Source organism: Haliotis rubra, unplaced genomic scaffold (assembly GCF_003918875.1).
Source record: "Haliotis rubra isolate DU_JTF1 unplaced genomic scaffold, ASM391887v1 Scf437, whole genome shotgun sequence".
Lineage (NCBI taxonomy): Eukaryota > Metazoa > Mollusca > Gastropoda > Lepetellida > Haliotidae > Haliotis > Haliotis rubra.
Window position 1 is genome coordinate 523,047 of NW_025767121.1, and position 12,030 is coordinate 535,076.

The following is a 12,030-nucleotide window of genomic DNA, read 5'->3' on the forward strand; positions in this document are numbered from 1 at the left end:
TCGATGCAATTTGCTCCAGTACCACAGAAGAAACGATGGACTGACAATGAAAGTGAACTATGAATTCACTTTAGAAGTAAATCTCCGGTATCATTCCCATGCGTGCTAAATATTCAAATCTTAATCCGTTTTAGCTGACTTTATGTTTTATCCAATAATGGGTAAACCATGCAGTGTATATTCACGTTCTTAATGCATCCAGTCTGTCAACAGTTAAAACGGAATCTGTTTGTCGTGCCTGAGCTAAATACCTACTCGTATGTATTCACCGTTAAACGCCCGGCACTTAAACCCAGTACTAAACAGACACGTCACCGTTGAAGAAATCCGATTATTTAATGGCCCGGTAAGCAATTTTAGATTTAGAAAAAAGGTATAAAAATGGGAATGAGAAGCAAACGGTCATCACAATCACAGAGTGGTTCGATCAGTTTCAACAATGAAGGTTGCTCTCGTGTTCCTCGCTGTCCTTGCTTGTGCCGTGGCTCGTGAGTATAGCAAGGGAGATAACTCTGCCGTGTCTAGTCTCTGTAGGCTTGAAACGGCATCCGCCATATGAGATGAAGTTCTTAGGGAATTTTCTGTAAATCTGAAAAGTACATCTAACCAGGCTAGTTTGATTTTATAAGCATAAATTTAATACTAAATATTTTATTCAATATTGTATTTAAAATTAGAATTTGAAACACTACTGATTCTCCTACTTCTTATTGTTTTCGTTAACAGTTAATGCGAACCGACTGAACGGGAATCGGGTGGTCACAATTATTTCAATGAATGGACGAAATTTGGAAGATGATATTCCATTGGAGCACACCAGCTCTTCGTTATGAGCTTAGATTTTGAGTTTCAACTTATGAAAACCTCAAGTTCACTAAAGTTCCTTTTCAAATTATACCTTAGTATTCGCCTCAGTAAGATGATGCTCTGGGGCATATGTCTCTATTCAGAACACAAGTCCACTTGTGCGTCCACCACGATTTATTCTGGTGGTTACAAGGGGTGGTTCTCAACTCTCAGATTCAGCCCGGACTGCCCCGCACTGCTGGTTCACAATTATATATACGTTCAAACAATTAACATAGATGACATTCCTGGCCTGTATCCGGCTTTCCTCATTCCATATTTGGGGAGGTTACCTACGGTCAGTTCGTATCTTATGGGTTGTCTTCCCCATCGGCTGCTTGACCGATGGGGTGAGTCATGTCGCTAATTCGTGTTCCCTAACATGAGTGGACCGTTCTGTGACTCTTGCCTCTGATATAACTCTAGGTCTGGTTTTGCCACTATTATACTGCAATGTACGACTCACTCACTCACTGCCTTGTACTCCAGACCGTGAAGATCCGGGGTAGAATAGGTCTTCAGCAACCCATGGTTGCCACAAAAGGCGACTATGCTTGTCGTAAGAGGCGACTAACGGGATCGGGTGGTCAGGCTCGCTGACTTGGTTGTCACATGTCATCGGTTCCCAATTGCGCAGATCGATGCTCATGTTGTTGATCACTGGATTGTGTGGTCCAGACTCGATTATTTACAGACCGCCGCCATATAGCTGGGATATTGCTGAGTGCGGCGTAAAACTAAACTCACTCACTCCCTGCCTTGTACTCCAGAGACCACCATCGAGTGTCGTGAAGGCTGGGAGGCTGGCGACAACTCCTGCTACAAGGTCATGAAGCTAAAGGTCCACTGGATAGAGGCCTGGGTATGTCCAATGAAATGTTGTTGAGTTTTCTGTGTTTTTAATACAAATGTGATTGAAGAGTCTCATTAACAATGTCACAATCATACGATTGCCTTTGTCCAGACTCCACTATTTACATCATAAGGCTGGAATATTGCGGCGTTAAGCAAATTACCCCAAGGCCAAATGTAGAGATAGCATCAAAACTCAGGTAATATGATACACCCGACCTTATCATCCACACTGCATATCTTGTCCATGTCGGACACCAGTGTCTGTCGCCCTCCATTAGACCAGGGTTAATATTCAGGCACTTGGTCAGGGCCTGAGTTAACGTTTCTGAATAGGGGGGACACCATCCACGTTAAAAGAGTGTTTTTCACCAAAAATAATCTGTACAAAAAATTCCCCCACCCCAAGCAGTGAGGTAAACCTTGTTTGTGTTAATAACCTGATACACAGAAGACTTTCTGAATGCTTGGAGGTGTCATTATAATTACTGGATAACACTTTTTCTGCTGAGAGATCCTAAAAGACATGTAGGGACTTTTATAACATTTGGCCTGGGACTAAACTACCAGTTCCACGAATTCCCAGTCGTATCAAGCGTTTACAATTCGAGGGTATCTATAATACCTCCATATTTTATCTACAGACCTACTGTACCGCCATGAGGTCTTCCCTGGTTGAGATCGAAAGTCAGGAGGAGCAGGATCGTATTGCCGATATCCTCAAGACCAAGTACAGTGGTAAGAGCTGCTGTCCTCGTAGGGCTCAAAGGGGACATTGAGAACTTTAGTACATCTGTTTGGTACTATATAAACTACGGTTATAACGAACTGACGGATATAACGAACAGTTATTTTTCCTGTCTACTTGCTATATTTTAGTCGAAATGCGTATCACGAATTACGGTTATAACGAACTAAGATTACTGGTCTCGTTTCAACCGTAGTAGCCTGAACAAAATGGTCAATATTGTCCAATTAAAGTATTTGCTTTTCACGCAACAGATCCGAGTTTGATTCCCTGCCTTGGAAACAAATTGGACAAACCCGTTCTAGACATATTCCTTTGAGATATGACCTTAATGTAATTGAAAGAGTCTTAGCATCAATTCACCATTATCACTCACTCACTCCCTTGTTCTACAGGGGACGGTGGGGTAGCCTGGTGGTTAAAGCGTTCGCTCGTCACGCCGAAGACCCGGGTTCGAATCCCCACATGGGTACATTGTGTGAAGCTCATTTCTGGTGTCCCCCGCCGTGATATTGCTGGAATATTGCTAAAAGCGGCGTAAAACCAAACTCACTCACTCACTCTTGTTCTACAGACTACTACGAGCAGTTCTGGATCGGCCTCAGCGATATGGATACCGAGGGTCAATGGCAGAACATGCGCTTCAAGCAGAACGCCACCTACCTGAACTGGATCCCTGGACAACCCAACAACGACAACGGCCGCGGCGAGAACTGCGCCCACATCAACGCCAAGCCTGCCAGAGGCTACAAGTGGAACGACCACTCCTGCAACGCCGAGCTCAACTTCATCTGCGAGGCCTTGTAAGTGTAACGTCTTGTACTTCGTTTTATTTTCTACACCAAGAGGCACCGTTGGTCCTGTCGTGGAAATCGATGGAATTCCTTTGCAATGTTACCTCCCTTTGACGTGCCAGGACCCACTGATGATGGGTTCGAATCCCAGAATTCCCTGATCATTTTCCTTGCTTTGGTAACACCATACCCATGGTCAGGGATTTCACTAAAGTAGTAAACGCTTAAGATCTCCATCAATAGTGTTTTCTTGATGATCTCTTAGTCTCTAAATATATGTGGATTAAGATGGAAGCGAAAACATACTTGAAAATGAGCCCCAGAGAATCAGGAAAATTTAGACTTGTTTCAATTAAGTCTCTAGCAGTACAGTAAGGGCTGAAAATAATATAGTTCGAATACAATGGGTTTTCTCCAATAATGAACCCGATACGTAACTAAATTATTATTCAGTTTAAAGCTGTGTTGAATCAAATGGTTTCCTCATATCACAGAGGCCGACATCTATAAAATCACCCTCCCCTCCCTTTCAAATCAAAACCACTCGGACCTCTATCGAACGCCATAGTCAGGGCGGATCTAAGATTCAAACAGGATAAAACAGACATATTATACAGCCTCTCGTGTTTTTTCAGCCCTCTGGTCTAAGCAGCCACGGTGACGTTATTGGAGGGCGACGACAGAAGGGGCAATTGCGATCATCTTAGCCTCAAGCAACAGCTGACAACCGCGCTTGACAATAACATTGTATTTATCTCAATAAAATATATATTTACACAGCTGCTTGTTTGTATTTGCATGGGGCGGTGGGTGAGGCTAGTGGTTAAAGCATTGGCAGGTTCGATTCTCCACATGGGTACAACGTGTGAAGCCCATCTCTGGTGTCTCCCGCAGTGATATTGCTGGAATATTGCTAAAATCGCTATCGTGGGACATCATTACTTCTAAACTGTTGTCTGGTCTGGATTTACACATGGCCGCCATAGCTGGGGTCGTACTGGCCTCGTCACGCCGAAGGCCTGGTTCGATCCGTTTATTTGGTGTTTACTTCATTGTTACATATCTGAACGTTCAGTCTATGAAGCATTCAACCTTGCTCTGTTGCCAAACACCATGGTGTGTACATAGACTAATCTCTCACTTGATGCCCACATCAACCATCTACGTAAAGTCTGCCATCGCCACCTCAGAATCATTACCTCAATCCGCCGATATATCACCACAGACTGTGCCCATGCCTTAGTTAGATCTCTTGTGCTTTCTAGAATTGACTATTGCAACAGCCTCCACGCTGTATTGAACTCTATGCAAGTACAGAAACTCCAAACAATTCAAAACACTGCTGCCCGTATTGTATGCCTGAAATCTAAGAGAGATCACATCACTCCTACATTGGCTCCCTGTTAAGTATCCTGTGAACTTCAAAATCCTGTGCTTGTATATAAATGTCTCCACAGTCAAGCTCCAGAGTATCTGCCTGAACTTCTCACACTGTACACCCCTGCAAGATGTCTTAAGGGGCCCTTCACACTTATTTCGAATTGACAGGAATCAAGGAGAATCAGCCAGAAAAAAATATTTCCAAAATTCGAACCGCATTCGGGAGAGAATGTCAAAATAAACAATTTTTTCAAGCTTTGTAAGAATGCTGTTGGAATACTTAGAACGCACTTCGAACCCGCCTCGAATGATTCTTACTCATTCCAAATGTACTAGATCACGAATGCAGCTCGAATGAATCGGAATACAGTAGGAATAATTGGAATGCCGTTAGAATACACTAAGAATACTTAAAATGAATTTCGACTGCCGTGTGAGTCCGGTTCGATTGCTGCGTGAATAGCACTCGAATTTCAGTTACCTCGAATGCTGTACGAATTTACATAGAATGCATTCAGAACCCTCTTGGAATGACCCCCGAATATGGATCGAATGTTAAAGAATTAAAACAGAATGCAGCTCGAATATTTCAAATGTGATTCAAATGCACTTAGAATGTAACACGAATGTCCGAAATGCATCAAGAATGCTGCCGGAATGTTCCACGATGGGGTATAAAAACCTGTGGAATCTGGACTATTCATCAGTCACGGCCCAGCTCCCATAGAGCATGGACCACCTGGACCATGTTGCGTTGCTTCAGATTGCTGTCCTCAGCAAGCCCTGATTGAAAGAGATTTGGAGGAGACCAGGAGAAGAAACAGGAGGAGGCCCAGGAGATTCCAGACCAGACCATGGCTGACAGAGGAAAGGAGGAGGCTGTATGGACATTACACAAGACTGATGGAGGAGCTCAGAGTTGAGGACACGCAGTCATTCTTCAAAAACCTTAGGATGGAGCCTGCCATGTTTGATGAGTTGGTGCAGAAAGTGGGACCAAGAATACAGAAGCAGGATACATATATGAGAAAGTAGCTACCTCCAGGCTTGAAGTTAACCATCACATTGAGGTTCCTGACTTAGGTGATAGGTACCCCAGCATCATGTACAGCTTCCGCGTGGCAAGGAACACAATCAGCCTGATCATCCCAGAAGTATGTAAGGTCGTTGTGGAGGAATGCAAGGATGAGGTTATCATCTGCCCCACAACTCCAGAAGAATCACTGCACCTAAGGTGATGCTGGTAACGCACGTTACCAGCATCCCAGCATTGCGGCAGGAAAGATCGCTTGGCGATTATTCCCCCCGAATTAGCAGCCTTCCACGTGTATACAATCAACATTATTCAGCACACTGATCAACTTTGATGGTGGAAATACATTGAATGTACTGAATTTTCTTATTAATGTCTATGTGTTGAAGAATAAGCATTTTTAAAATCGGGCGAGAATGTCGGTAACTCAAAGTCTGGATGTCGGTAACGTGCAATGAATGATGCTGGTAACGCATACTGTCCTGCTTTAGTTGGTAAACAGAAATTGTCGAGTTATGTTTAATTACAAAGAAGATACAAATATCAGTTGTTATGTTTTACACAGATGTGTACTGCTGCTACATTATCAGTGTGAGCGACGTTTTCTGTGCGCCGGAGAGTTGTTGCTTGCCTTGAAGCAGGGTGTGTTTAATCACACTATTTATGTGGCGTTTCATTGAACTTAAACGGATTTAGATGTGTGTGCCCATTGTCCATTACGCTGAAAGCTTTTTCTCTGTCCCTCCTCACCCCAAGATGACGAGCGTATGCCATGCTTTATTCTGGGAGATGATGCCTCTGGAATAAGAGCCTTCTTGATGAAACCGTCTGGTCATAGGACTCTCCAGAGAGACGAGAGAATCTACAACTACAGGATCAGCAGGGGCCGACGGGTAGTGGAAAATGCATTTGGAAACATGGCTCATAGTTGGCAAATCCTCCTCACCACCATGCTGCCAAGGTCTTCCGTTGTGAAGGACATCACTGAATGCTGGGTATGCCTGCACAATTTGATGACTCGTTATCCTAATTTCCACAATGGTATGATGGATGAGCAGCACAATGTGGTGCCAGGAGTCGGGAGACAACTTGCGCAGCTTGAAGATGTGAATGATATCTGAAGTTTCAGTGACAGGTGGCTACGTTTTTATGCGATTTGGCGGTGTTCTGATGACGTCCTGACGCATTTAAAGAGCATTCGGGACGTTCTGACTGTATTCGAGGTGTATTCGATGCACATTCGAGCTATATTCCAAGTGCAATCGAAACAGTCCGATACTTTTGAAGAATATTCCACCTAAATTCCACCAGCAATCGAAACACATTCGGGACATTCTTGCAGGATTTGAAGTAGCTTGCCTTTTCGATTCGCCCTCAATACGTTCAGAATACTTAGAATGCAGTTCGAATTTCCAGGAATTTTCATTCCGACGGCATTCTGCCTCAAGTGTGAAGGGGTATAAGATCCCAGAATCAGCACTTATTTACAGTCCCTAAAGTCAGACTTGTCTCCTATGGTCAGAGGACCTTTGCCTACACTGCAGCATTGCTTTGGAATTCACTGCCAGCTGATGTCAAATGTGCCGAATCACTGAACTCTTTCAAGTCCCTTCTAAAAACCCATTACTTCTCCATAGCTTTCTCTTAGATCTTTCCTTCATTTTTAACTCCAACTATTTGTAGTGTCATGTATACATTGTACATAGATTTACCCTGTTTGTAGCGCCTTGAGTGGGCATAGAATACACGGAATCTGGCGCAGTTATAAATACCCACTGTTATTATTAAAATGTACGTCTCTCTCTCTGATGGATATATCCAAGTCACATTTGCCATTTCAGCACACTAGAATGTTACTTGTAGTACAACTAACAAAATTCAACGTACTATCTATCGCAAAGTAAAGACTGTTCTTAACCCCAAGTTTTGGCAAGGAAGTTATAGCATTCATTCACAAAGGACATAATTTGTAATTCCAAGTCTCTATAGGTTATTTTACATTAATATAACTCAATGGCATTTTAATGGAGAAAATTAAAGAAAAAAACCTCTTACGAAATTCGAAAATACAGAACATCTTCACTAAAGGCAGCCTATTGTTCTAATCAGTATGTCACCAATTTGAGACATTTTGACAATACATGATGACATATCATATTTTGTAAACAAAGCACTGTCACATCACATGTGGCTTAAAGTGAACTGCTAAATGCACGTGAAATTATCAAAATGTTTTACCACACCTTCATTCAACACTCTTTGGCAAGAGTGAGTGAGTGAGTATGGTTTTACCCACTATTATGGTTTTACCCACATGGGGAATCGAACCTGGGTCTTCAGCGTGAGGAGCGAACCCTTTAACCACTTGGCTACCCCACTGCCCCTTAGACTGTAATCATCAGTCAATGTTTGTTTGGTATTCTACAAGTTGGTGAGTCAGTTATGAAACATACAACTTTATGAACAACTTCTTGTTTATAGCAAAAAGAGACCTTTTGGTTTAGATTCTTACACCATTACCAAGCTAAAGTGACATTTCAGTGTGGATTCTTACACTGTTATCAAGCTAAAAGTTTGATAATGGTGCAAGAATATACACGAAACAATCCTGATAACGTTGTAAGAATCTAATCCCAAACATCACCAGAAATGGGCTTCACACATTGTACCCATGAGGGGATTCCAACCCGGTGCTGGGCGTGACGAGCCAACGCTTTAACCACTAGGCTACCCCACCGTCCCTCAATAAACAAGAAAGTCGAATGGTTCCTTATGGACTCACCAGTTACAGAAAACAAAGCCATCTTATAAGGGAATAAGCATTTATTGAAGAAGAAATCTTGTCATACCAGCTCTGTTAATAAAGCTTGAACACGTAACGGCCACTGACACAGGGAGGACAGGACACGTCCATCAACGCTACAGTTACTTGGTAATAGCAATCAGTAGTGTTACAGTAAAATGGTACATCGATTAAATATGAATTCAACAAATGTTTAACATGTAAAATTCATGAATTAACAAGACGTGTAAAAGTGGAAACAAAAATGAAATGTCTACCATTGCACCTAAAACATTCACAACCACCTCTTTCGAGTCTTTTCATAAAAACCTCCGCCTCCATTCATGTCTTCAGTGTCCGTATCTACGTACATTAAGCGATGCTAGGATAAGATAGCAGATCTTGGCAGTGTCAAGAAATCCACATCAATATTAGTTGACAAATAATTGACGAGTGAAATCGGCGTAGTCGTAAGTATCGGGTATTGTTCTGCCCGTCTTGTCGACATAAGGCTTCATGCGGGCCACACAGTAATCTGCCTGCTCCTTTGTAAGGTTCTGAAAACCAAAGAAAAACATTCATTATAATTTGGTAAGGTTAGGTGAAATGGAAGTGAACATTCTGTTGCAAGATTATAAATGGGAATGATTTGTTTCTTTGTTGTATAAAGCCACATCCAGCAATATTCCAGGAATATTCCAGCTATCTAGCTGCAGTCTGCAAATAATCAAGTCTGGATGAGACAATCCAGTGATCAACAGCATGACCATCCATCTACCCAGGGGATACGAAGGTGTGTCATCCAAGTCAGTGAGCATGACCACCCGGTCCCGTTTGTCGCCTCTTAGGAGTTGCCGCTTAGGACAAGCATGGATCGCTGAAGAGTGAGTGAGTGGGTATGGTTCTACGCCGCTTTTAGCAATATTCCAGCAATATCACGGCGGGGGACACCAGAAATGGGTTTCACACATTGTACCCATATGGGGAATTGAACTCAGGTCTTCGGCATGACGCTTTAACCATTAAGCTACCCCACCGCCCCGGGTTGCTGACCACCTATTCAATGAGACCTGTAATACTGTGTTTAGGACAGGAAATCAAGTGGTTCATATCATGAATCCCAAGGTTTTAACCTAGTCACTGAACCTGACTATCCAATCCAATCACATACATCAGGGGCTGTTCAACAAAGATCTCATAGCACTAAGGTGATGACCTTATGACCAGTGAGCAAAATAGTTTCAAAATTTTGCTTGCCAGTCGGGCTAGCTATGCCTGAAAGTTACTGGCACACAAAATAATTCACTAGCCCGAATTTTGAATATAGAAACTAAGCAAAAGATTACACAAAAGTAAGCTGCTAATATGATGAATATTTTAATCATGCCATAATCTTGCATGATTTAAAAGTGCAATATAACTTAACAAGTCGGAGAGAGTGATTTATTTACAAAATGACCCCATGGTAACTCACCAGCCAGTCGTGACAGTGATTGTGCAGATTTACTGGCCTGACTGGATTTTTACTAGCCACAGGCTAGCAGGCCAGTGGCTATTTTGGACACTGCTTACAACTCTCCTTGTGTTACAATTGGTATGTTGAACAAGGCCCTGGGTACTTGTTTTGAGATATCATCTGTCAAATATTCACAAGAAGGGAATTGCAGTTTACTTACGGCATACAGTTCCTGTGCAGTGATATAAGGCTTTTCGCCAGAGGTGAGAGCTCGGAAAGCTTGTTCAACCTCCGAGCTGGACTGGACGTTTTCTGTCTCTCGACTGATCATGAATGCCATGTACTCTTGTAAGGACACATGGCCATCCCTGGAACACAGAACGCAGGAATAACATACAACAGAACATCTGATTAGTGTACAAAAGCACTTCTGCTCATTGTACAAAAGTGAGTGGGTGAGTTTTGGTTTTATGCCGCTTTTAGCAATATTCCAGCAATATTATGGCAAGGGGACACCAGAAATAGGCTTTTACACATTGCAGGGGACACCAGAAATGGGGTTTGTACAAAAGAAACATCAAATATCCAAAATTTCAGTCAACCTTCACACATTGTACCCATCATGAGGAATGGTGGTGCGGTGGGGTGGTAATATTTAAAATTATGCTCACAAATTATAGGAAAAGGGAGGGGGGGTCATTGATTTTGTACATACATTTTATATTTTCTTTGGGTCACTTACTTTGTACATAAATTTTAGGGCGTGGCTTCTCAATAAAAATCATCATCACCCCTCTTAGCCATAAATTATGAACGGTCCCTAAGTGATGATGGTCTCAGCTGTGAACTTACACAATTACGGTACTGACAAACCTACAAACATAATTTGGGCAAACCAGAATTAGAACCCACAATCATAGTATCCTGGTATGCCCAAGGGATGCAACTCTGCACAGCAAACTGCAGCACCATAGATGACGTGGCCACCCGTGCACCCAGTACCTCAAGTTCACAGTCGGTTAATGTGGAAGTATATATAACTGTTTGGATCGATGACGTCCAGAAACCCTGCCCCTCAAATTCACAAAGATGCTGTGGTAGGTTAAAGTATACATACCTGTTTGGATCAACGATGTCCAGAATAGCCTGGAACTCTGGGTCGATCTGTCCTTCTTCCACCATGGGCAGGTCATAGCCCAGAGCTCGGAGACACGACTTGAACTCCTGGTGGTCCAACTTGCCGCTCTTATCCTTGTCGAAATGTCTGAAACAAAGCCGGCAATTGTTAACATACCATAGAGTGAGTAAGGTTTTATCCCACTTTTAAGAATATTCTAGAAATACCACTACAGGATGCCAGAAATAGGCTTCAGATAATTTAATCATGTAAGGAATCGAACCCGGGTCTTCGGAGTGATGGGCAAATGCTTTTACCACTAAACTACATCATTGCCCTCAACATACCACAGATACGTAACTATCAGAATTACTGACTTTGATCTGTGATGCATGAATCTGTGTCAGTCTAAGTAAAGTTAGGCTCTTAGGCTCATTATTAGTAAAGTTAGGCTCAGTATTATTCGTTACACTGCTTCTACTAGGGTTTGTTAGACTCAGTATAAGGAGTGTAATGAATAATACTGAGCCTAAGTTTACTTAGACTGGAGTCTGTCTGTGTGACACAGACCCACCTCTCCATATCATATCATGTTCAAGATGTACATAAATTGTACTGAATTAGCAATGAATTCGCAAGGAGTTTTAGCAATTACACACCTCTGTTCTAGTCAACATACCATTGTACACAATGGAATACTACATTCAAAACAAGCACTGAAATGTTATGAACATCATAACTTTGACATCTATCACAGCAACAAGGTAAGCAGGTACTCACTTGAACATCATGCTGAATTCTCTCAGGGCATCTTCTGACACACCACTGCGGTTTCTAGAAAAAGAGGAAACAGTTGACTTATTTTACTACAATAAACCAATATTTCCATGATATCTGAGCAATCTGACATGGCTTTGAGTAGTAGTAAAAATTTAGTTGAAAACAGAAGTATATATTAACACCTATTGCCAAAACTAATGCTTTCAAAATTTAATTTGTTCGCTGTTGTAAGACTGAAGTAT

The 12,030-nt window shown here is 42.2% G+C and overlaps 2 protein-coding genes across 2 annotated transcripts in view; one reads left to right on the plus strand and one right to left on the minus strand.

Moving 5' to 3' along the window:
* The first annotated feature begins 409 nt into the window (after positions 1-409).
* LOC124289251 (perlucin-like protein) lies at positions 410-4,019 on the plus strand. Its single transcript, XM_046725858.1, has 5 exons — positions 410-488; positions 1,617-1,708; positions 2,343-2,436; positions 3,021-3,249; positions 3,876-4,019. Exons 1-5 carry the CDS (start codon positions 440-442, stop codon positions 3,886-3,888), a joined length of 477 nt encoding a protein of 158 aa, XP_046581814.1. The 5' UTR covers positions 410-439; the 3' UTR covers positions 3,889-4,019.
* A 4,442-nt stretch (positions 4,020-8,461) lies between these two features.
* Positions 8,462-12,030, minus strand: part of LOC124289243 (spectrin alpha chain-like) — a 72,322-nt gene continuing 68,753 nt past the window's right edge. Inside the window, 4 exon segments of the mRNA XM_046725848.1 lie at positions 8,462-8,992; positions 10,112-10,259; positions 11,009-11,155; positions 11,789-11,842. Coding sequence (XP_046581804.1) covers positions 8,867-8,992; positions 10,112-10,259; positions 11,009-11,155; positions 11,789-11,842 — 475 coding nt within the window. The 3' untranslated portion in view covers positions 8,462-8,866.